The sequence below is a fragment of the Caretta caretta genome, chromosome 3 (genome assembly GCF_965140235.1).
Source record: "Caretta caretta isolate rCarCar2 chromosome 3, rCarCar1.hap1, whole genome shotgun sequence".
Classification (NCBI taxonomy): Eukaryota; Metazoa; Chordata; order Testudines; family Cheloniidae; genus Caretta; species Caretta caretta.
The window spans coordinates 178,584,623-178,610,196 of NC_134208.1; the positions used below are offsets into that span (position 1 = coordinate 178,584,623).

The 25,574-nt window shown below is 43.9% G+C and overlaps 1 protein-coding gene across 1 annotated transcript; it reads left to right on the top strand.

Annotated features, from left to right (window-relative positions):
* Window positions 1-15,676: 15,676 nt before the first annotated feature.
* EPCAM (epithelial cell adhesion molecule) lies at window positions 15,677-23,313 on the top strand. The gene is made up of 9 exons (XM_048842852.2): window positions 15,677-16,059; window positions 16,729-16,833; window positions 17,330-17,573; window positions 17,929-17,994; window positions 19,687-19,750; window positions 20,463-20,564; window positions 20,698-20,892; window positions 21,720-21,761; window positions 22,752-23,313. The coding sequence occupies exons 1-9, from the start codon at window positions 15,984-15,986 to the stop codon at window positions 22,791-22,793; spliced, it is 936 nt and encodes a 311-aa protein (XP_048698809.1). The 5' UTR covers window positions 15,677-15,983; the 3' UTR covers window positions 22,794-23,313.
* The last annotated feature ends 2,261 nt before the right edge of the window (window positions 23,314-25,574 follow it).

Here is a 25,574-nt window from a genome sequence, read left to right on the forward strand (position 1 = left end):
ACCATCTTTACTCTGTGTTTGTATAGCACCTTGCACAATGGGGTTCTGGTCCATGAATAGGACTCCTAGGCATTATGGTAATATAAATAATAATTGTTATGGAACTATAATGCCTGTTTAACCTTTACATTTTCAAAAGCCTTATTTTGCAGGCCTTACTCTTAGGTGACTAATCCCATCTCTTCATTACTGATAATGTAGCAGCAGTTTCTGGAGCCAGCAAAATCAGTTTCCATATGTAAAATACTTTGTCTCAATCCACTGCAGCGAAGAAGCATGCAGCCCAATTTGGGGTGGAGAGGCATGGCCTTAAGGTCAGTCCCTAGTGTAACTGAAAATAGTCAAGTTAAAATTCAAGCTGGCAATAGTCTATCTAGCTCTCTCAGGGTCTGCTAGAAACCATTGGTAATACATAAGCACTGCAAAGGTAAATTAGATCTGCTGTAGTCTGTTAAATGATGAATATCCCTCCCTTTCCAAGACGTGAAAGTCTGAATTGAATTTAATTGCTGTACAGTAGGTTAAAAGTTCTCTCTGTGTATTCAAGCTCAATAACCACAGGTTGTAAAAGCTTCCTCTGTTAGGGAGTTGATGCAATAAAACTAGCAGTACTAAGGCTAATTAAAGTACAAAGAGAAGTAGCAACAGCAGTTAACAAAGTCCATTGAACACTTGCAAAATAATGGAAGATTTTGAACAAGGAAAGTGGTTACAACACAAACCTAAAGCAATCGACTAGTCTCACATCTAGTTCTCTAATACCATCTCTATATCCTTTCCTATAACTTCTTGTTATTATGTTAAATTGTGTTTGTCGGATTAGACTGCCCCTCATCTTTGGGAATTCTTGTTTCTGTGTTTATTGATTTTCACTTCTTAATGAGCAAATTCTGAGGCAAATGTCACCAAGTAGTGAACAAAATACTGAATATAACTTTTTGATACCTGCCGTACACCAAGACAAGACAGCTGTCACTCCAGTCTGTTAGCCATCCATCCAATCTCCTCAGAAGCTCTGCCAGCCTTTACTCTGCCTTGTAGGTAACACTTGGTGTACCCCAATCCCCAAACACCTCCAAAGTGTCTCTCTATAGTGTCCAGCCCCTGTCACTGGACACTCTCAGTAGTTAGCCCTAAAGAGAAGGTTACAACTCAGGATTAGGTCCTTCATTACAACACAGCACTTACATGAGATTCACAGATTCAAGTGAGTATTGAGTAAGAATAATGGAAACAGAAATGGTTACAAATAAACCAAAAATATAACATGCTTCTAACAGACTAGCCATAACTTTAACAGGCTACACTCCTTTGTCTCAAACAGTTTCTCACCATTGCAAAGTATGTTCATTTTCGGTCAATTCAGGATCCAGTTGTTCATGAACCACTCCCTCCTCTTTCAAAGGTGTTTCTCAGGAAAATGGATAACAAAGTGGTTCTTCTCCCTTCTTCTTATAGCCCAGTAAACCCTTGAAATGGATCCTTTTGAAATTTACCCCCAAATAAGACTCTGTTCCTCCTCACATGTTCTCCAGTGTGCCTGTGTCATGAGGCCTTCACATCACCTTGTTAACTTGTTTTTCCAGTTTACTTCACTTGGCAAATGTAACTCCCATTGTATTTCTCTCATAATGCTTAATTTGCATTTGAGACAGGGATCGTTGAATAAACATGTTTTTGGCTGCCCAAAGACCTGTTTCTTCACTCTGCCTTGTTACAAACTTTACAGGATAATAACAATAGATATACATAATTCCTCATACAGTGTTAATACCATGATATTAGTGACCAGTGTGTCAACAGCTTTCATTTGATACCTCACACAACATTCTTTATAAATAAATACTATGACAGCAATGTGTTAGGTGTAGTGAATTTGTCTGGCCTCCTAAGAGTTGCTGACACAGTGTAGTGAACCACCAATGGGCCACTGTGTCACACATATAACTTATCAGACCTCCTGTTCAGCACGCGTAGAACAGCATGCAATATCAGTAGGTGTGGAAAGATGTTGATAGATGTTTGGCTGTGTGTGTGTGTTCCCTTTGTGTGCTGCCCCAGCCCTGCACAGACACCTGGCATGGCAGACCTCAAGCAAACTGCCCAATGACCACAAGATCCATTAAGGGACGAAGACACCCAGGCAGCTTTATTGTTGACGAAGCACGATACTAGTATCCTGCAGAGTCTACTGGACCACTAATACATGTATGCCTGTAACAATGGACCAGCTTAGTGAATGGCAGGATTTTCCATTCCTCTCTAGGCCAGACAAAGATACTTCCTCTGAGATACATTTTTATACCACAATACAAACAAGTTACTACTGCCCCTCTGACATAGTTAGTTACTGCCCCATGACTCAGCTCGTTATCACCCATCTCCTTGTACGTTGGTTCAATCAAAACATCACTATTACACACTGTCATCCTGACCTGATCTTTTAGGAGGGGTCAGTGTGTTCCTGTTATCCTTGGGGAATGGCTTTGTCCCATCCTTGATAGCGGGATGTTCTGGTATTGCTTGATATCGGGATGTGTTTGCATGAGTGCTCTGTGACCAGCACGTCTTAGGGATGTTTGTGTTTCCGCAATATCAGCCCCGTTCTTGCCGGGTTCTGTGAACTTGCAGGCAGGCAGAGACTGACGTTTGCTCACAGCCTGACTTGCTAACCGGGCTTTATACCAGCAAAGCCTGCCCACTGCTCTAGCTCAGGCCTCTCTTTCTACGACAGTAGGGTTTCACCTGAGTACATGGAGAAGACTGCAGGATCAGAGCCTAGGGGCCTGATTCTGCTACCCTGACTCTGATTGTGCAGTACCTTTTCTCTGAGTCGTCCCATTGCTTTCTGCGGGACTATTCATGGATAGGCTTGGCAGATTTAAATTTTAATTTTTTTATCATTTCAGTGGATAATATCAATGTTTATTTCTAAGCTTTCTTTTTAGATTTTTCATCAATTTAAATTTTCACAATTGTGCAAAATTCAGGGAGGCTGGGAGGCAGGGTCAATATCACATGTCAAAAGATACAAAGTAAATATCCTTAAATCATACTCTCATAATTTCTCAAGCAACATGTGTCTTACTTTGTCTCACGGTAAATTTTGATTATTAATGATGAACAGTTTTTTCATCAGTTTGGGAGTATGTGGTGAAATCGATATTTACTGATATTTACCAATCAAAATCCAATCCTTCCAAGCCTATTTATGGAATATGGCACTACTCAACATGGATAAGGGGGGCAGAACCCTAGTTTTTAATTTGTTTCTATGGAAGCACACTATGCCCAACAACCATTTTTGTTGACTTAACTGGTTTTTTTGGCCTAAGGTCAGATTTTCTTATAATGATTACTCTTGCTAATAATAGAAATGCAAAAACTGTTAGCAGTACATGCAAAATGATCTAGCCAGGCAAAGTGCACACCCATATAAATGGTTGTCACAATTTACTTTTTAGAAGAGTCCTTAAACAGAGAACATCACCACCAAAGACCACCACAGGGGGCCTTATTTAGGCTACTATCAACTACTATCTTAACACTTGAGTACTTGACTTTGCAACCTAAAAACTTTCTTTTAACAGATTTATGCTGGGCGGGAGTTTGGGTCCAAGAGGGGGCTCAGGACTGGGGCAGGGGGTTAGGGTGTGGGAGAGGGTGAGGAGTGCAGGTTCTGGATGGCACTTACCTCAGGCAGCTCCCGGGAAGCTGTCAGCATGTCCCTCTGGCTCCTAGGCAGAGACGCAGCCAGGTGGCTCTGTGAGCCGCCCCCGCCCAGCCAATGAGAGCTGTGGAGCTGGCACTCAGGGTGGGGGCAGCGCGTGAGAGCTGCCCTACCACCTCTGCGCCTAGGAGCCACGCGGAGCCGGCCACTGTGGCCAACCGGACTTTTAGTGGCCTGGTCAGCTGTGCTTTTCAACTAGGTGTTCCAGTCAAAAAATGGACACCTGGCAACCCTACACAATACACACCCGCTGCTCCACAATACGCAGTGACTATTTCCCACAAGGTAGTGCACCTGAAAGCATCGTAGAGGATAATGCCTATTCACAGTGCACAATGCTTTTGCTGATGCTGTGCATCCGATGAAGTAAGCTGTAGCTCACGAAAGCTCATGCTCAAATAAATTGGTTAGTCTCTAAGGTGCCACAAGTACTCCTTTTCTTTTTGTGTAAACACAATGCACCAACACAAGCATCCCAAGGTGGACACACTCTGCCAAAAGAGATATTTTGGTGACACTATGTGGAGTGAACTTTTACTGGTGCAAATTCTGTGTGTAAACAAACTACTAAATAGATAAAAAGACACAAATAAAATTCATGAATGAGCAAGAGTAAATTATTTGGCACGGTATAAAGGTCCAGTTCTGTAAGCACAAAATCAACTAACCATAGCAGTTTCTACCATTAGTAGTCTCATTACTATTAGTGGGATTACTCTAAAAGAATAAATGGACACAAATCAGATGTCAAGAATTATAACATTCAAAAACCAGTCGGAGAACACTTCAATCTCTCTGGTCACTCGATTACAGACCTAAAAGTGGCAATTCTTCAACAAAAAAACTTCAAAAACAGACTCCAATGAGAGACTGCTGAATTGGAATTAATTTGCAAACTGGATACAATTAACTTAGGCTTGAATAAAGACTGGGAGTGGATGAGTCATTACACAAAGTAAAACTATTTCCCCATGCTTATTCCCTCCCCCGCCCCGCTCCTCAGATGTTCTTGTCAACTGCTGGAAATGGCCCACCTTGATTATCACTACAAAAGGTTTCCCCCCCACCCCCCGCCCCGCTCTCCTGCTGGTAATAGCTCACCTTACCTGATCACTCTCGTTACAGTGTGTATGGTAACACCCATTGTTTCATGTTCTCTGTGTATATAAATCTCCCCACTGTATTTTCCACTGAATGCATCCGATGAAGTAAGCTGTACCTCACGAAAGCTTATGCTCAAATAAATTGGTTAGTCTCTAAGGTGCCACAAGTATTCCTTTTCTTTTTGCGGATACAGACTAACACAGCTGCTACTCTGAAACCTTTAAAATGAATGCGTCTACACAATCAACCCCGTTCCGTCGACCTAAAGGGCTCTTAAAATCAATTAATGTACTCCTCCCCTGTGAGGGGAGTAATGCTAAAATCAACCTTGCTCGGTCAAATTCGGGATAGTGCAGACACAATTTGATGGTATTGGCCTCCGGGAGCTATCCCAGAGTGCTCCAATGTGACCCCTCTGGACAGCACTTTCAACTCCAATGCACTAGCCAGGTACACAGGAAAAGCCCCGGGAAATTTTGAATTTCATTTCCTGTTTGGTCAGTGTGGCGAGCTCAGCAGCACAGGTGACCATGCAGTCCCCCCAGAATCACAAACGAGCTCCAGCATGGACAGAAAGGGAGACACTGGATCTGATTGCTGTATGGGGAGAAGAATCTGTGCAGGCCGAACTCCGATCAAAAAGAAAATATAGTAATATATATATGCCAAAATCGCACCGGGCATGGTGGAGAGAGGCTACAACAGGGACACACAGCATGCCACATGAAAGTCAAGGAGCTCAGGCAAAAGACAAAGGAGGCAAAGGGTCACTCCAGGTCAGAGCCCCATACATGCTGCTTCTATGATCAGCTGCATGGCATTCAAGGGGGGGACGCTACCACTACCCCACCACTGTCCGTGGACACCTGCGAGGGCGGAGTCTCACACAACAGGGAGGAGGATTTTGTGGATGGGGAAGAGGAGGAGGAGGAGAATGCGCAACAGGCAAGCGGTAAATCCGTTCTCCCCGGCAGCCAGGACCTTTTCATCACCCTGGAGCCAATACCCTCCCAAGGCAGGATCCCCAACCCTGAAGGCGGAGAAGGCAGCTCTGGTGAGTGCACATTTGTAACTACAGTACATGGTTTAAAAGCAATAGTGTTTAATGTTTGATTTGCTCTGAAGACTTGGGATGCATTCGCGGCCAGTACAGCTACTGGAAAAGTCTGTTAACGTGTCTGGGGATGGAGCGGGAATCCCCGGGGACATCTCCATGAATGTCTCTTGGAGGCACTCTGAAAGCCTTTGCAGAAGGTTTCTCTGGAGGGCTGCCTTATTTCATCCTTCACGGTAGGACACTTTACCACGCCAAGCCAGTAGCAAGTAGTCTGGAATCATTGCAGCACAAAGCATGGCAGTGAATGGTCCTGGGTTTTGGTCGCATTCAAGCAACATTCGGTCTTTATCTTTCTGTGTTAGCCTCAGGAGAGTGATATCATTCATGGTCACCTGGCTGAAATAGGGGAATTTTTGTAAGGGAACAGTAAAAGGACCCCGTTCATGCTGGGCTGTTTGCGTTTGACTAAAAGGGATCATCCCGGAGAATAGTCACGCAGCAGGGGGAAGGGTGAAGGGATCATCCCAGAGAAAAGCCACGTGGTGGGGTGGGAGGAGGTGTGTGCTACACATCCACCTGAAAACTGCAGCCCCTCCTTTTAAATGTGAAACCTAACCGGAATTGCTTGCTATGGGAAAGGATAGCACAGCAGTTTGAAACCATTCTCACATGTTATGAAGGTGTAAGAAGCCAACCCCACGTACCAAAAGGTTTACCATGGCTGCCTGGAAACCGAATTCTCTTGCCCAGCTGTTTGTAATGTGTCACAATACCTGCAGGCGCTCAATATAAAAGGCAAAATTCAACCTTGTACCTAAAGCACATGTGCTATCTGCTGTGAATTGCTTGATTCACTGTGAAAGAGTCTCCTTTTTGTTTTCAGAAATGTATCATCTTAAATTTTACTCTCCCTTTTTATTTCCCCCCAGGTGCAAATGTTTCTATGCTTCCCCTATCATCTCTGTCCCTGAGGTTATTGCATATTAGAAGGCAGAAAAAACACACTCACGATGACATGTTTTCTGAGGTCATGCAGTTCTCCCGCACTGATAGGGCACAGCTTAATGCATGTAGGCATTCAGTGGCAGAGGCCAGGAAAGCATTAATTGAGCATGAAGACCAGAGGCAGGAGACGATGCTGAGGCTAATGGGGGAGCAAATGAACATGATGAAGCATTTGTTGGAGCTGCAGGAAAGCCAACAAGAGCACAGACCCCTGCTGCATCCATTGTATAACCACCTGCCCTCCTCCCCAAGTTCAATATCCTCCTTACCCAGACGCCCAAGAACGCAGTGGGGGAGGCTCCATGCACTGAGCCACTCCACTCCAGAGGATGGCCCAAGCAACAGAAGGCTGTCATTCAAACAGTTTTGATTTGTAGTGTGGCTACAATAAGCAATGTGGGCTTGGCCTTCCCTCCTCCCGCACCCCACCCCACCGGGGCTAGCTTGTCAGTTATCTTACTTTTTTTTTAATTAATAAAGAGACTGCATGGTTGCAAAACAATAGTTACTTTATTTCCTTTGCCAGCTGTGATCGAAGCGGGGAGGGTGGCTGGCTTACAGGGAATTAAAATCAACGAAGGGGGTGGGTTTGCAGCAAGGAGAAACACACACAACTGTCACTGGCCAGTCATGAAACTGGTTTTCAAAGCCTCTCTAATGCGCAGCGCACTAACTGAGCTCTTCTAATCGCCCTGGTGTCTGGCTGCTCAAAGTCAGCTGCCAGGCGATTTGCCTCAACCTCCCACCCCACCATAAACATCTCCCCCTTACTCTCACAGATATTATGGAACACACAGCAAGCAGCAATAACAATGGGAATGTTGGTTGCGCTGAGGTCTAACCTAGTCAGAAAACAGCGCCAGCGAGCTTTTAAACGTCCAACGGTACATTCTATCACCATTCTGCACTTGCTCAGCCTATAGTTGAACTGTTCCTTACTACTGTCCAGGCTGCCTGTGTACAGCTTCATTAGCCATGGGAGCAAGGGGTAGGCTGGGTCCCCAAGGATAACTATTAGCATTTCAACATCCCCAATGGTAATTTTCTAGTCTGGGAAGTAAGTCCCTTCTTGCAACTGCTCGAACAACCTGGAGTTCCTAAAGATGTGAGCGTCATGCACCTTTTCTGGCCATCCCGTGTTGATGTTAGTGAAACATCCCTTTTGATCCACCAGTGCTTGCAGCCCCATTGAGAAGTACCCCTTGAGATTTACGTACTGGTTGGCAAGGTGGTCTGGTGCCAAGATAGGGATATGTGTTCCGTCTATCACCCCACCACAGTTAGGAAACCCCATTGCAGCAAAACCATCCAGTATAACCTGCACATTTCCCAGAGTCACTACCCTTGATAGCAGAACGTCAGTGATTGCATTGGCTACTTGGATCACAGCAGTCCCCACAGTAGACTTGCCCACTCCAAATTGATTCCTGACTGACCGGTAGCAGTCAGGCATTGCAAACTTCCACAGGGCTATCGCCCCTCGCTTCTCAACTGTCAGGGCAGCTCTCATTTTGGTATTCCTGCGCTTCAGGGTGGGGGAAAGCAACTCAAAGTTCAAGGAAAGTGGCCTTATGCATGCGAAAGTTTCACAGCCACTGTGAATCATCCCATACCCGCAACACTATGCAGTCCCACCAGTCTGTGCTTGTTTGCTGGGCCCAGAATAGGCGTTCCACTGTATCAACCAGTCCCACTGCCATCTTGATGTTCCAATTGCCACAGCCCGTTCTTTCAGGAACATCTCTGTCCATGTCCTCATCACAATCATCCTCGTGCTGGTGTCTCTTAGCCCGCTTCTGACCATACTGCAGGATAATGCGCAAGGTATTTACAATGCTCAGAACAGCAGCGGTGAGCTGAGCAGGCTCCATTCTTGTCGTGGTGTTGCGTCTGCACAGGTAACCCAGGAAAAAAGGCGCGAAAGGACTGTCTGCCGTTGCTTTCACGGAGGGGTGACTGACGACATGTACCCCAAACCACCCTTGACAATGTTTTTGCCCCATCAGGCATTGGGAGCTTAATCCAGAATTCCAATGGCCAGTGGAGACTGTGGGATAGCTACCCACAGTGCACTGCTCTGTAAGTCGATGCTAGCCACAGTACTGAGGAAACACTCCGCCGACTTAATGCACTTAGTGGGGACATACACAATTGACTGTCGACTTCTGTAAAATCTACCTAATTTCGTAGTGTAGACATAACCTTAGTGTTAGGCAAAGGGGACTGCTTGTGGAGAGTTCATTGCAGGATTGGGGCCCATGAGAGTAAGACAGAGTAATATTTTATTCCGTTCTGTTCACATTACTGTGAAATGAAATTATAAGAAAAGGCAAGTAATCAATACTCTTCATTATCAAGGCCCATTTTGCTCAGCCTAGCAACCTGATAAATGACAGGGTAAGAAATAATCTCCTCTTGAATAAACAATTAAATATACTTGGAAAAACTGAGCTTTACAATTGTCATTGGGATTTCCTACTCAACAATGTCACCATTTGTGACACTGGCAGTATGGGAATCTAGGGTCAGGGCCTATAAACCATCCACACCCACTAATTTTCAGATTGCAGGGCTTGGCTGATGACCTTAGGTCTGCATTCTTTGAAAAAGAAGTCACAAAGGGACATTAATGAGTCACACAAAATAGTAAGAGAAATGGAGAAGATAAATGATATAAAGAAAAGGAGTACTTGTGGAACCTTAGAGACTAACAAATTTAGTTTTGTAGCTCACGAAAGCTTATGCGCAAATAAATTGGTTAGTCTCTAAGGTGCCACAAGTACTCCTTTTCTTTTTGTGAATACAGACTAACACGGCTGCTACTCTGAAACCTGTCATAAATGATATAGAAGTCCCATTCACACTGGGTCAATAGCAAGCTAAGAAACTGTGTTTCAACTCAGATCCAGCTGAACCAGTTTCTCACATGACTTGGAAGGCCTCAGTGGATGACACTTTTAAAGGCTTAGGCTATTTGAGCTAGTGTCAAATACAAAAACAGAGGATACACAAAGACAGATTACATGAAGAGACCTACCCTGCAGCCACTTTGCTCTCAGATCACTCAATGGCGTTCCAATACTAAAATTGAGTATCTGCACTTTCAGCCCTGAATTATGCTGTCAAAGGCAGCATATTTATATTTAGAACATAAGAATGTTCTAAATAACTAATATAAATAGTCTTAAGAGAAAGTTAGAAAACTATTAGGAAACATATTGTTTGTTACAACTTCTAACTTAAAGGGGGGAAAAGACCAAGGTGGATTCTGTCCTGGCTTTCACCTTTCCTAAAAGAAAGTTTTCCTACTGCTGCATTTTTAATTATTCAGAAAGGTCTTTTTATTTATTTTGCCTTTCTTCTGGAGTGAAGTTTATTTAGAAAGCTAAAATAAAAGTTTAGAAAATATTTTAAAAATGTGTTCTACCTAACCTCTGTCTTATATTTCCAATGGTATTGCTTTTATATTCTGGGAAACCAATGATATTTAAAAATAAAAACTAGCTTTTCTGTTAAGATTAAGGGTCATACCCATTACCTTTGAAATACCTTTTGGTACTAACTTCCATTTTGTATGTTTCCACAAGCTTGGTAACATTCAGATTTTCTAAGATAGCATTTTTGAATTTAAAAGGAAAGGAAGTGGAGATACTCCAGCAGCAGAAGAAGGGTTCTCCAAATTTCTCAGAATCAAAGTGCACAAATACATTGCTGCTGCATACATCCCACAGCAGAACTCAAGACAACAGCAAGTTGATGTATGCATAACAAATAGTATATTTTATATCTTTAACCATTTTTTTTGTTTGTTCTTGAATTGTCTGAGAACATACCAGGATTTCTATGGATATTGTGTTCATAAAATAATTTGAAAAGAATGCACTGGATTTGCAGAAAGCTAACTGAATATTATTTTTCATTATTTATTGTTTGCTCAAAAAGTAAAAGCAAAATGGAACTTGGGTGTGATACGTTGCAAGTATTTGTACAGAAACTAAGGTTCTGGTAAGGTGACAGCATGGAATCATAGAATATCAGGGTTGGAAGGGACCTCAGGAGGTCATCTAGTCCAACCCCCTGCTCAAAGCAGGATGAATCCCCAATTTTTGCTCCAGATCTCTAAATGGCCCCCTCAAGGATTGGAACTCACAACCCTGGGTTTAGCAGGCCAATGCTCAAGCCACTAAGCTAGTCCTTCCCCTCGTGTTAGACTCTTCAGAATTATCAAATAGTCAAAAAGACATGTTACTTGTGATTGCCCCAGAAGTATTTCATCATTTAACACAAGTTATATTCAATTTCTTATCCTCCAAGGAGCACTGGAAAAATAAAGTGGAGAGCGTGAAAGATGAGGTAGGAATTTGCCCCAAAACTGAGGTTTCTGGCAGAGAGTGGCATGTCCTGGGCTCTTCAGAATCAACTAACAGTCACAGGGATGTGTCGCTTGAGGTGCCCCAAGAGATATTTTCTCATTTTACAACAAGTGAAAACCAGTCCCTTTTTCAAGGAGTGGTGGCAAAATGGAAAGGGTGAGGAGAGAGGGGAGGACAAGATGTGGCACAATTTGGTGCAGAAATTAAACCTCAGGTTTGGGAGTTGTATGTCTCAGGTTCTTCAGAAATGTTGAATGGTGGCAGAGATGAAGCACTTGGGGTGACAATTTCTCTCTGACACATCCTCAAATCTCAGTTACTTACTCAAAGTAAGAGACATTTACACTGTGTGGACCAGAGGCTTTGCTTGTATCTCAGAAAAGTGTACTCTTAAAAACAGTTCTATTGCAATATAAAGTTTTACTCATTTATTTTAAAGTCAGCCTCTGAATAAGGAACAAAGAACCAACTTCAGCCTCATAAGATTGGGAGCGGTGTTATTCATATTTCCTCATACCTAAAAATAACAATGGTTTAAACAAAACCTGGGTCCCAATCCTGCAAGGTTTTACACAAATGCTTAATTTTAAGAAAAACTGAAGTCAAAAGAATTACTTACATGCTTACATTAAGTACGTGCAAATCAGAGATGTCTCTCAATTTAATAAAATCACCAGAAACATGTCATGTGTAGTGTAAAGATTCTCACTCTGTAATATGGTAACAGACTGTTAAATAGAAAAAGCTGATTATTATATTACTGTATATTTCTCTAAACAAAAGCTCGCTGTTGTAATGGTTATTTTTGTTTCTGATATTTATATAGCAAGGATTTTTCAACCTACTAAAACTTCCTAAATAAAGTTAAAAAACCCTTCCTAAATCAATAGTTTTAGAAAAAGTTATTCTGCTATAGCTAAACTTGGGCTTGGTTTACACTTAAAAATTAGATCATGATAGTTACATCAGTCTGGGCTGTAAAAAAACCAAACCCTGACCAGCACAGCTATTTGAACCTAACTCCCGCACACAGCTATGTCACATGGGAGAATGCTTCTGTTGACAGAGCTAACTTTGGGTGTGTCCTATTTTTAAGAAAGGAAAAAAAAGTGATCTGGGTAACTACAGGCCTGATAGTTTGACATCTGTAGTACGCAAGGTCTTGGAACAAATTTTGAAGGAGAAAGTAGTTAAGGACATTGAGGTCAATGGTAACGGGGACAAAATACAACATGGTTTTACAAAAGGTAGATCATGCCAAACCAACCTGACCTCCTTCTTTGAGAAGGTAACAGATTTTTTAGACACAGGAAACGCAGTGGATCTAATTTACCTCGATTTCAGTAAGGCATTTGATACGGTTCCACATGGGGAATTATTAGCTAAATTGGAAAAGATTGGGATCAATATGAAAATTGAAAGGTGGATAAGGAACTGGTTAAAGGGGAGACTACAATGGGTCACACTGAAAGGTGAACTATCAGGCTGGAAGGAGGTTACTAGTGGAGTTCCTCCGGGATCAGTTTTGGGACCAATCTTATTTAATCTTTTTATTACTGACCTCGGCAAAAAAGTGGGAATGTGCTAATAAACTTTGTGGATGACACAAAGCTGGGAGGTATTGCCAATGCAGAGAAGGACTGGGATATCATACAGGAAGATCTGGATGACCTTGTAAACTGGAGTAATAGGATGAAATTTAATAGTGAAAAATGCAAGGTCATGCATTAATAACAGGGATTAATAACAAGAATTTTTGTTATAAGCTGGGGACGCATCACTTGGATGTAACGGAGGAGGAGAAGGACCTCGGAGTATTTGTTGATCACAGGATGACTATGAGCCACCAATGTGATATAGCCGTGAAAAAAGCTAATGCGGTCTTGGGATGCATTAAGCGAGGTATTTCCAGTAGAGATAAGGAGGTGTTAGTACTGTTATACAAGGCACTGGTGAGACCTCATCTGGAATATTGTGTGCAGTTCTGGTCTCCCATGTTTAAGAAGGATGAATTCAAACTGGAAGAGGTACAGAGAAGGGCTACTAGGATGATCCGGGGAATGGAAAACCTGTCTTATGAAAGGAGATTCAAAGAGCTTGGCTTGTTTAGCCTAACCAAAAGAAGGCTGAGGGGAGATATGATTGCTCTTTATAAATATATCAGAGGGATAAATACCAGGGAGGGAGAGGAATTATTTAAGCTCAGTACCAATGTGGACACAAGAACAAATGGATCTAAACTGGCCATCAGGAAGTTTAGATTTGAAATTAGATGAAGGTTTCTAACCATCAGAGGAGTGAAGTTCTGGAACAGCCTTCCAAGGGGAGCAAAAGACATAACTGGCTTCAAAACTAAGCTTGATAAGTTTATGGAGGGGATGGTATGATGGGATAGCCTAATTATGGCAATTAATTGATCTTTGACTATTAGTCGTAAATATCGTTCCCCTCTATTTGACATTGGTGAGGCCTCATCTGGAGTACTGTGTCCAGTTTTGGGCCCCACACTACAAGAAGGATGTGAAAAAACTGGAAAGTATCCAGTGGAGGACAACAAAAATGATTAGGGGACTGGAACACATGACTTATGAGGAGAGGCTGAGGGAACTGGAATTGTTTAGTCTCCAGAAGAGAAGAATGAGGGGGGATTTGATAGCTGCTTTCAACTACCTGAAAGACGGTTCCAAAGAGGATGGATCTAGACTGTTCTCAGTGGTAGCAGATGACAGAACAAGGAGAAACAGTCTCAAGTTGCAGTGGGGGAGGTTTAGGTTGGATATTAGGAAAAACCTTTTCACTAGGAGGGTTGTGAAGCACTGGAATGCGTTACCTAGGGAGGTGGTGGAATCTCCTTCCTTTGAGGTTTTTAAGGTCAGGCTTGACAAAGCCCTGGCTGGGATGATTTAGTTGGGGATTGGTCCTACTTTAAGCAGGGGGTTGGACTAGATGACCTCCTGAGGTCCCTTCCAACCCTGATATTCTATGATTCTATGCCCAATGGCCTCTGATGGGATGTTAGCTGGGGTGGGATCTGAGTTACTACAGAGAATTCTTTCCTGGGTGTTTGGCTGGTGAGTCTTGCCCACATGCTCAGGGTCTAGCTGATCGCTATATTTGGGGTCGGGAAGGAATTTTCCTCCAGGGCAGATTGGCAGAGGCCCTGGAGGGGTTTCGCGTTACTCTGCAGTGTGGGGCACGGGTCACTTGCTGGAGGATTCTCTGCACCTTGAAGGTTTTAAACCATGATTTGAGGACTTCAATAGCTCAGACATAGGTCAGGGGTTTGTTACAGGAGTGGGTGGGTGAGATTCTGTGGTCTGCGTTGTGCAGAAGGTCAGACTGGACGATCATAATGGTCCCTTCTGACCTTAAAGTCTATGATTCTACAGTATAGCAGCACAGCTGTGATACTGCAGCTGGGGCATAGATGCTTTCTACATTGACAGATAGATTTTTTTCCCATTGATGTAGTGAATTGACCTCTCTGAAAAAAAGTAGCTAGTCAATGGACAAAATCTTCTGTCAACTTAACTGTGTCTCCAGTGGAGGCTATGTTGCATAAGGCATCAAATTTTTCAGAGTCCTAAGCAATGTTTTAGGTGCAAACCATGCCCTTGTTTGAGCAGGTTGTGTTACTATGTGGACAGAAAACCCCTTCCACTGCTGTATGCTGCGTGTATGCTACAGGGTTAGACTGGCATAGCTACAATGACATACCTATGCCAACACACAAACAGTCCAATTCAACAATTGGGATATCTGGGAATCTGAGATCATCTTTAAAAAATTAGATCATAGGTATCACGAACCAGTAAGAGGCATGTTTATTCCACTAGCAAAGGGGTCATAGAAAAGTGAGTGACAACCTAAGTGGCCACACCTTAAAACCAACAGAAGGTGGGGGATCTCTCCGGGATGAGTAACAGTTTCTTCTTGTCCTGGAGAGCAAAACCTCCCAGTACAGGTCATGTCCTGTTTTCATTCATGACGTTCCCCATTTCCTGCATCCTCCTTTCCCTCCCCTTTCTATGCACCTTGCCCTCCTCTCCTCTCGCTTTCCCTTGCCTCTACTCGCCCTGTGGATCTCTCCTTTCCCGGCTGATCCCTCCTCCCTTCCCAGCCCACCCCGCCCTCGGTCACTGTATTGGCACGAACTCAGCTTGCCAAGGGCCATACCCCGCTACCTGTTTCCAGGCCAAGCCCCTCAGGGCCTGGGGGTCCCGTCCCACGGATCCCCTACTACTGCCCCCTCAATGCCCTTCTCCTGCCCTGCCCTGCCCTGCCCTGCCCTGCTCCGCTCCGCTCCCCCTGAGGTGAGTCCCCGCCCCCATGGTCTCCTCACTTCCCCCCGCCCCGGAAGAGGCTATATATGGTGGCCAGCCCCGAGGCGCTCCAGGTGAGGCGCCGAGGCTGGGACCGCCCCCGCCCTGATTCACTCAGTTTCGGCCAGGCGCTGCGGGGTTTATTAGCCCGTCCTGGCCGGGTGGGGCTGCGCTAGCGATCGCAAGGGGCGGGGCGGAGCGGAGCGGCGGCCCCAGGCGGGTGTAACCGGAGACGGGAGGCGCGGCGGGACTCGGCCACTACCTGCGGAACCTGTCGGGCGGCCCGCTCAGTGACTGGGCGCGGTTCCCCGAGGCGCACGCACAGGTCGCTCTCCCGCAGCCGACAGGGCCAAGCGCTCCGGACTCCCCCCGACCCTCGCTCCCCGCTAGCCATGGAGCTGCTCCGCGGGGCTGCGCTGCTGCTGCTGGTGGCCGCCGCCGCCGTGTGCTGGGCTCAGCAGGACCAGGGTGAGTGCGGCCCCACTCCGCCCGCCAGCGGGGTGCCCGAGGGCCTCGGCCCGCGGAGCTGCCGCCCGGCCCCGCGCCCCACCCGTCCGGGCCCCAGAATGGCACCTCCCGCCCCTGAGCAGCGGCGGGGCGAGGCGAGCTCTCCGCCCTGGCGCTCGAGACGCCGCTGGGGCTAACGCGGGCGCCGCCTGCTCCGCGCGGGGGACGAGCCCCCGGGGGACGGAGCCGGGCGCGCCGCGGGGCTGGGGAAAGCGCCGGGCGGGAGCGTCCCGTTCCCATCTGGGCGCCTGAGCCGCGCCCCGGAGCACCTGCCGGGTCTCGAGAACTAGCTCCCGGGCTGCCCCGCCCTGCGGGGAGGTGAGTGGGCGGTGCCGAGCCCGGCAGTGGGGGGCGCGCGGCGGATGCTGGGGGCGCTGCCCGGAGAAACCCTCGGCCGGGAGGCGAGACCGTCCGTGGGGTCCGCAGCCGGTCTCGGCGGCTGGCACGAAGCCAGCATGGCCTGAGGAGCCGAGAAGTTCTCCCTTCCCGTTCCTGCCCTAGCCGCCCCGCTCCGCTTTGTCTCGGCACGCGCCCGCAGCCCGCTAAAACGCGGGAGCGGGCCCTGTTCGTAAGGGGTGAAGTACTCACAGCGTTCTTGGTGGTTTTCTTTTTCTCTTTTAATCTCTTTAGGCTGTACATGTTCCAAAAACAAACGCACAACCAACTGCAGTCTCAGTTCTGGTACCTGCCAGTGTATGTCCTTTGGGTCACACGTCCCAGTCAGGTGTGACACACGTAAGTATCACCTACACTCCTTGGTTTGGACAGCTTCTTACTGTGATCTTTTCAGGTGACAAATAAGAACTTACTAGGGCTGACCACTGGACTGCTTTGGCAGTGATTGGTGCTGGCTGCTTCAGAGGAAAGGACAAGAAGCCACAAAATGGGCACTTAAGGAATAATTCACCCTTAGGGAAAGTTTCCTAACCCTCTGTTACTGAGTGAAAAGGTTATAAACTCCTCGAAATTTGCTTGTCCTGTCTAAACAAGTTCTCCATATTCAAATCTATGTATATACCCCCCGCCCCCCTGTTTTTTTAATCCTTGTCTTCCGTCCCCTGGTAAGGCATTTCACAGATGACTTTTGTGTAATGTTTTCTTCTAGCAGCTTTCCAGTTGCTGCCTTTCAGTAGAACATCATTCTACTTAGCAAACCAAAACCAGTCACTGATGTTTTGAACCAATGGTTCTGGTAACTTCAAGATGAAACTTTTTTTTTAACTATTCTTAGTGACTTCAAAATGTCTGCTGATGAAGGCAGAAATGGCTGGCTTAAAGAAGGCTGGTCGTCGGGAGAGACCAAAGTATGCATATGTAGACAATGATGGTATTTATGATCCTGACTGTGAAAATAGTGGCATCTTCAAGGCTAGGCAGTGCAATGGAACTTCCTGTTGGTGTGTAAACACTGCTGGAGCAAGAAGAACTGAAAAGAGTGACACGGAGTTGAAGTGCAGTGAACTAGTCAGAACAAGGTCAGTCTTGTAACCGAATATGACACCGTAATGTAATAGTATGTGACTTGCCCTCTATATTTTGTACATAAGGGAAAACATAGGCGTGTATATGTGAACCATGAATCCAGTAGTACTTACCTCCTATTAAGTTAATCAGTTTTTAAAATAATTTGATACTTCATTTAATACAACTGCATCAGTGTGCAGGGAATGGTGGAAAGTTTCTAGTCCTTCTTGCTCACCACAACTTAATTTAAAAATAGGTTAACATTAACCTCAAACATGAGTAGGCAAAATATTTTAATATATTGGTGTACCTGACTTAGAGCAAATACTTAAAGTAGCTACAAACTGCTTGGCTTTTATATTTCAGCTGGATCATCATTGAAACAAAACACAGTGAGAGAAGTACAGCTGTGGATGCTTCTCGTTTGAAGGAGTAAGTGCATCAGATTAAAACATCTGCTGTTTGTGCTATAGTATGCAGTTGAGGATGTCTATTTTTTACTAGGTTTCAGAGTAACAGCTGTGTTAGTCCATATTTGCAAAAAGAAAAGGAGTACTTGTGGCACCTTAGAGACTAACCAATTTATAAATTGGTTAGTCTCTAAGGTGCCACAAGTACTCCTTTTATTTTTTACTAGTACATTTAAACTAGGACTGCCAATTAATTGTGGTTAACTCCAACGATTTTAATTCAAAACAAATTAACATGGCGATTAATTTTTTAATCAAGTTAATCACACTGTTTGAACAATAATAGAAGACCATTTTAAATTCATATTTTGGATGTTTTTCTGCATTTACAAATGTATTGATTTCAATTATAACACAGAATACACTTTATTTTTGATTACATATTTGCACTGTAAACAAAAGAAACGGTATTTTTCAATTCACCTCTTACAAGTACTGTGGTACAACTTACAAATGTAGGTTGGTTTTTGTTGTTACATAACTGCACTTCCAAACAACAACAATGTAGGCTCTAAAGTTTTACAAGTCCACTCAGTCCTAGTTCTTGTTTGTCTTAGCAATTGGCTGAACAAGTTTGTTTACATTTACAGGAGATAATGCTGCCCGCTTCTTATTTACAATGTCACCTGAAAATGAGACCAGGTGTTTGCATGGCAGTTCTGTAGCGGGCATTGCAAGGTATTTACGTGCTAGATAGAATGAAGGGGCATATAAATACCTTGCAATGCCCGCTACAGAATTGCCATGCGAACGCCTGGTCTCACTTTCAGATGACATTGTTTACATTTCTGGGAGATAATGCTGCCCGCTTATTTACAATCTTAGTGATTTGCTGAACAAGAAGTAGGATTTAGCGCCTACAAGTCCTCAAGCTTTCCATTGTTTTATTTTTGAGCGCAGTTATAGATTTTTGTTACATATTTTTAAATTGCGCTTTCATGATAAAGTACTTGTATAAGAGTTTTTCGATTTACTATTTCATCTTTTTTACAGTGCAAATATCTGTAATAAGTATAAAGTGAGCACTGTATGATTTGTTGTAATTTAAATATATTTTAAAATACAGAAGAAAATCCAAACATATTTAAATGGTATTCTATTATTATTTAACCGTGCAATTAAAACTGCAATTAATCACAATTATTTTTAATCCCGTGATTGATTTGTTTAATTGCTTGACAGCCCTAATTTAAACTAAGTAAAATACAATATTGCCAAACCTAAGAAATTTTAGTTAGAACACCAAAAATAATTGGCCTTCTGGTTTGAGTCTGAGTTACACTTACGTCCCACTATCGTGCTCTTCCCTGCAACTGTGAGGGCTAGAAACTTTAGATTAAAATTGCCATGTAATCACTTGAGACTGAGCTGGTGTGTGTGGTGTGTTTTTGTTTTTTTTAAAGGCAAATATTGCAAGCATCCCAATACCTGACTCACTTCATTAGAAGTTTTGACTTGGCCTTCACAATGCTTTATCATACACTCCCATGAAAGTGCCAATTGCCACAGGAGCTGTTGCTATATGTAGTACATAATTCCTTCTATAGGGGTTGTCTTACTTATGAAAATGAAGACTCCCAATATGTTTGGGGGGTGGTCTAGCTTCTGTGTAAATTTAGAGTTGCTACATTTTAATATTGTAATCTTCTTGCAGAACCATCAAAAATGAATTTAATAGGCGTTATTTGCTGGATCCAAAGTATATAAGTGATGTTGTGGTAAGAGGCATACCTTTTTTGTTACTTTGAGTTGTGTCAAACTCAATTTAATATTTTAAGATTGAGCTCATACAGAGCAAGCATTTTGGTGCTAGTATGACTAAAACACTGTTAAATTGGAATATTCCAGTTGAATAGAAAGGATGATAGTATTGTTTCAGTGTAATCATTCAATTGACTAAAGTAGAGCCTGAAGAGTAGGCAGTGCCTAAATCTAGATTAGCTTTAGAGTTGGATTTTCTCCGTTCTCTCTCCAAAATGGGAGAAATGTGCTTTGTTTGTGAGGAATCTACTCTTGCTCAAGAACATGTTTCTGAGACACTGCCCCTACCTTCCCTTTCCTGTGAATCCTGTCCTGACAATCCCTTCGTGAGTAGTTCAGGATTTTGGTCATGTCTGAATTGGAAAAATCAGAGTAAAGGCTGGTGCAAATTCTCATCAATTCACTGTGCAAAATAATTCTAAAATTCCTCCCCCCACCATATAGCTAACTTCAGTTTGAACCATTGCATGGTTAAGCAGCATCTAGTGTGCTATTTTTGGTATTTCCATCTTCTTGTTCTCAATCTGTAAAACTGCTCATCAATAACATTTAAAAGAGCATAATTCTATGGGATTGCTTTAAAATATTATAAATCACTTGTTAATTTTTTTCATCAGTCCAGTTGTTTACAAGGAAGTAATTACAGTAACACTGCTTTTACTTTTGCAGTATGAAAACCCTTATATCACTATTGAACTGAAGCAAAATGCTTCCCAGAAGTCTCCCCAGGATGTGGATATAGCTGATGTGGCTTACTACTTTGAAAAAGATGTAAGAATGCATTAATAGTTTGCTTTCAAAACAGTGACTTCTAACAACTATATTTGAGTTGTATTCAACATTGTTTAGATGGATTATTGCAGAAGAGCAGTGTGCTAATAAGTGCCTCTTCAACCTCCCACAGGTCAAAGGTGACACTCTAATTCAGAATGGCATGCTACATATTAACATCAGTGGAGAACCTCTAAAATTTGGTCAACCTCTAATTTACTATGTTGATGAAAAGGCACCAGAGTTTTCCATGAAACGTCTGACTGGTGGTGTTATTGCAGTTATTGTAGTGGTGATACTAGCAATTGTTGCTGGAATTGTTGTACTGGTAAGTTTAGCTGTAAACTAGTTAAGTAATACTGGCAATGTACACTTTGTGCCAGCACTCTAGACCAGTGGTCCCCAACTCTTTTTCTCTGCTGCAGCACACCTCGCGCTCCAAGGGGTCTTCCTCCTTCTCCTACCACCCCGTCCCCAGTGAATGACAGCAGGAGGGAAGGGGATGGGAACAGGAGCTGACCTGTTGCTCTCACAGGAGGGGTGGGAGGAAGAGAGATTAAGCTCTGATTGGTTGCCCTGGAATAGACAAGGCCAATGGCTAATCAGAAGGGGGCATTCCCTCACTTTTTCTCACATGTACTTTTGGAAAAAATTCCACAGCCCACCTGTTTGGGCCTGACACTGCATGACTGCTATGGCTCACCAGCTGGAAAACATTAGTGTAGACTACAGAGGAGCAATCATGTATATTACAGCAGAAAATGATTTCTGTAAAATGACTTGCACTCAGTCTGTAATCTGACTGTATAAAATAAATGACCTCACACTTGTCTCATTCAGAACTCAGTCTCTGAATGAAAAGCTTGTTTTTGTTCTTTTTCTGTATAGCTTTGATGCAGCATACAAGTAGGTGATCTTTTGGAGGTAGGAGGGATTGGGAGAGTGGAAGATAGGAGAATTTAAATCTGTATATGGATGGAGATAAGATTTTTAATCTGCTAGTCCAATGTAGTAAAGTGGATAGCGAAACTTTTTTATTCTTTCCCTTCTTTAAGGATTCAAGGTTTGGGAAAATTTAAAGTACAGAGCAGGCTTGAGGCTGAACACTGAATTGTGATGCTTGACTTAACTGTCTAACCTATCTGTCTTTTACAGGTTATCACTCAGAAAAGGAGAGGAAAGTATGAGAAGAGTGAGGTAAGTTCTAAAGGAGCGAAAACACTTCATTTAGAAACAGACTTGTGTGGAGTTTCACTTTCCTCAGGATTTGTTTAGGGGGAAAGACTTTTTCAACTAAGGCAAAATTTTTTGTGTGGGCTGCAAAAAAAGTCAAAGCTTTGTGTCCATATACAAGTGACTCTAGTTGCAATGACTTAGTGTGGCCAGAGCTCATGTTTTTAGAAGTCTGAATTTCTGTTTAGCTACATCCTTTCCTAATATCTACAGGATTATGACTATATACAAGCAATGTACTTGGCGCTAGGGGCAGTCTGATGCCAAGAACTTTTTTTGTCTGGTACTTCTGTGCCTTAAGACTGAGGCCTCAACTGAGGAAGGCACAAAGCATCTAGCTTTAAAACTTCTGCTCTCTGCCAAGCAGAAAGAAAAATTCAAATTTTTTGGGTTCCTTGAGGTAGTACTGGCAAGCCTAGCATTCTGTGATGTAACAGCTGTGGTGGTGGTAGTAGCAGATTTGACTATATGGTCTATGTACTGATGTCTAAAACTCTTTTGGAAAAGGGAGGAGTAACTCTAAAACTTGTCATAGCATTGTGGCAGACCTCTTTTTGAGCAAGGTTAATGCTTATTGGGTGCACTAAGGCCAAACATTTATGCAGGCATTCAGTTCCTGGTAACTGAGTTAAGCCCATTCATAATTGTTTGCAGCATCTACTAACAATAGTTAACTTAAGCCCATGAGTAAGTGGTTGCAGGAGGAGAATTTTATTTTCTGTTTGGCTGAGTGAAGTGAGGCCCTACACAGTGCATGCCAAGCTATGGCCATGAATTATGTAAGCATGGGATGACAATGGCTGGCTATGATAGGGTGTTTGGGGCAGTGGTAGAGCTAATAGAGGGACAGGGGAGTGACTGCCACCACCTCCCTCCCCACAGTGGCCTTTAGGTAAATATAATTGTCTTCCATCATCTGTACCATTAATATTTTTCTCCTTCCTTCCCCACCAGGCAAAGGAAATGAATGAAATGCAAAGAGAACTAAACCCATAACTGAAGTCAGTAGAAGACAAATTGTGAACTATCAAGAAGGCAAACAGAACTGAAACAAGACTAGAAGTGTGGATTTCAATTTGTAAATGTTTGTGGTCTACAGGGAAAAAATTACATGACTTAGTGATCTCTCAAATTGTAATGAGCATAGATAGGATAAGTACTAGTACCATTGTCACCAATCTTGAGGGGGTGGGAGGGATACAAGTTTAATTTGGGAGCTGGCTAACTCTTCAAGAGATTGCAATGATCTGAACGGCAGAAGTGTTGCAGTAACCTGCACATCAGAGTATACACATTTATTACAAACTTCCTACTACCAATGGAAAATTAATCTAAATACACTTTTTTTTTGAGGCTGGCCTTGTCAGGATATAGCTACAGAACTCTGAATACCTGCTATCTGGCTCATGTATAGTTGAATATGGCTTTGTTTTTAAGGATGTCTGTATGTACACTGTCTTTGATACATTTGCTGTAACTTTTTTATGACTTGAATTTAATAAAACTCTAAAACAAATTGTCAGCTCCCTCTTTATTATATTGAATTTATATTATTCTGCTAGTCTAATTAAACTAATCATGCAGTACTTCAGTACTATCCTCTGTGCTCCAACTGTAAAAATATCTACAGAAGAAAGTAAGCAACCCAGACGTACATGTGCTCTAACCTTCCCATAGGTTTCAGAGTAGCAGCTGTGTTAGCCCTGGTCTACACTAGGACTTTAGGTCGAATTTAGCAGCGTTAAATCGATTTAAACCTGCACCCGTCCACACAATGAAGCCCTTTATTTCGACTTAAAGGGCTCTTAAAATCGATTTCCTTACTCCACCCCTGACAAGTGGATTAGCGCTTAAATCGACGTTGCCGGCTCGAATTTGGGGTACTGTGGACACAATTCGATGGTATTGGCCTCCGGGAGCTATCCCAGAGTGCTCCATTCTGACCGCTCTGGACAGCGCTCTCAACTCAGATGCACTGGCCAGGTAGACAGGAAAAGAACCGCGAACTTTTGAATCTCATTTCCTGTTTGGCCAGCGTGGCAAGCTGCAGGTGACCATGATGGAGTCCCAGAATCGCAAAAGAGCTCCAGCATGGACCGAACGGGAGGTACGGGATCTGATCGCTGTTTGGGGAGAGGAATCCGTGCTATCAGAACTCCGTTCCAGTTTTCGAAATGCCAAAACCTTTGTGAAAATCTCCCAGGGCATGAAGGACAGAGGCCATAACAGGGACCCGAAGCAGTGCCGCGTGAAACTGAAGGAGCTGAGGCAAGCCTACCAGAGAGGCGAACAGCCGCTCTGGGTCAGAGCCCCAAACATGCCGCTTCTATGATGAGCTGCATGCCATTTTAGGGGGTTCAGCCACCACTACCCCAGCCGTGTTGTTTGACTCCTTCAATGGAGATGGAGGCAATACGGAAGTAGGTTTTGGGGACGAAGAAGATGATGAGGAGGTTGTAGATAGCTCACAGCAAGCAAGCGGAGAAACCGGTTTTCCCGACAGCCAGGAACTGTTTCTCACCCTAGACCTGGAGCCAGTACCCCCCGAACCCACCCAAGGCTGCCTCCTGGACTCAGCAGGCGGAGAAGGGACCTCTGGTGAGTGTACCTTTTAAAATGCTATACATGGTTTAAAAGCAAGCATGTGAAAGGATTACTTTGCCCTGGCATTTGCGGTTCTGCCTTTGCAAAAGGTTTCTGGGGAGGGCAGCCTTATTTCGTCCTTCATGGTAGGACACTTTACCACTCCAGGCCAGCAACACGTACTGGGGAATCACTGTAGAACAAAGCATTGCAGTGTATGTTTGCTGGCATTCAACCAAAATCCGTTCACGCGGTGGGAGGAGGCAAAATGCGACCTTGTAACGAAAGCACATGTGCTATGTATGTAATGTTAACAGCAAGGTTTACCCTGAAAGAGTGTAGCGACTGTTTTATAAAATGTGTCTTTTTAAATACCGCTGTCCCTTTTTTTTCTCCACCAGCTGCATGTGTTTCAATGATCACAGGATCTTCTCCTTCCCAGAGGCTAGTGAAGCTTAGAAAGAAAAAAAACCGCACTCGCGATGGAATGTTCTCCGAGCTCATGCTGTCCTCCCACACTGACAGAGCACAGACGAATGCGTGGAGGCAAATAATGTCAGAGTGCAGGAAAGCACAAAATGACCGGGAGGAGAGGTGGAGGGCTGAAGAGAGTAAGTGGCGGGCTGAAGACAGGGCTGAAGCTCAAAGGTGGCGGCAGCGTGATGAGAGGAGGCAGGATTCAATGCTGAGGCTGCTGCAGGACCAAACCAGTATGCTCCAGTGTATGGTTGAGCTGCAGCAAAGGCAGCTGGAGCACAGACTGCCACTGCAGCCCCTCTGTAACCAACCGCCCTCCTCCCCAAGTTCCATAGCCTCCACACCCAGACGCCCAAGAACGCGGTGGGGGGGCCTCCGGCCAACCAGCCACTCCACCACAGAGGATTGCCCAAAAAAAAGAAGGCTGTCATTCAATAAATTTTAAAGTTGTAAACTTTTAAAGTGCTGTGCTTAAAGTGCTGTGTGGCATTTTCCTTCCCTCCTCCACCACCCCTCCTGGGATACCTTGGTAGTCATCCCCCTATTTGTGTGATGAATGAATAACGAATGCATGAATGTGAAGCAACAATGACTTTATTGGCTCTGCAAGCAATGATTAAAGGGAGGAGGGGAGGGTGGTTAGCTTACAGGGAAGTAGAGTGAACCAAGGGGTGGGGGGGGGGGGTTCATCAAGGAGAAACAAACAGAACTTTCACA

Coding starts and splice junctions, on each gene's coding strand:
- EPCAM (XM_048842852.2), top strand. CDS start 15,984: ATGGAGCTGCTCCGCGGGGCTGCGCTGCTGCTGCTGGTGGCCGCCGCC. Junction 16,060..16,728: donor CTGGGCTCAGCAGGACCAGG/GTGAGTGCGGCC, acceptor TAATCTCTTTAG/GCTGTACATGTTCCAAAAAC. Junction 19,751..20,462: donor AGTATATAAGTGATGTTGTG/GTAAGAGGCATA, acceptor TTACTTTTGCAG/TATGAAAACCCTTATATCAC.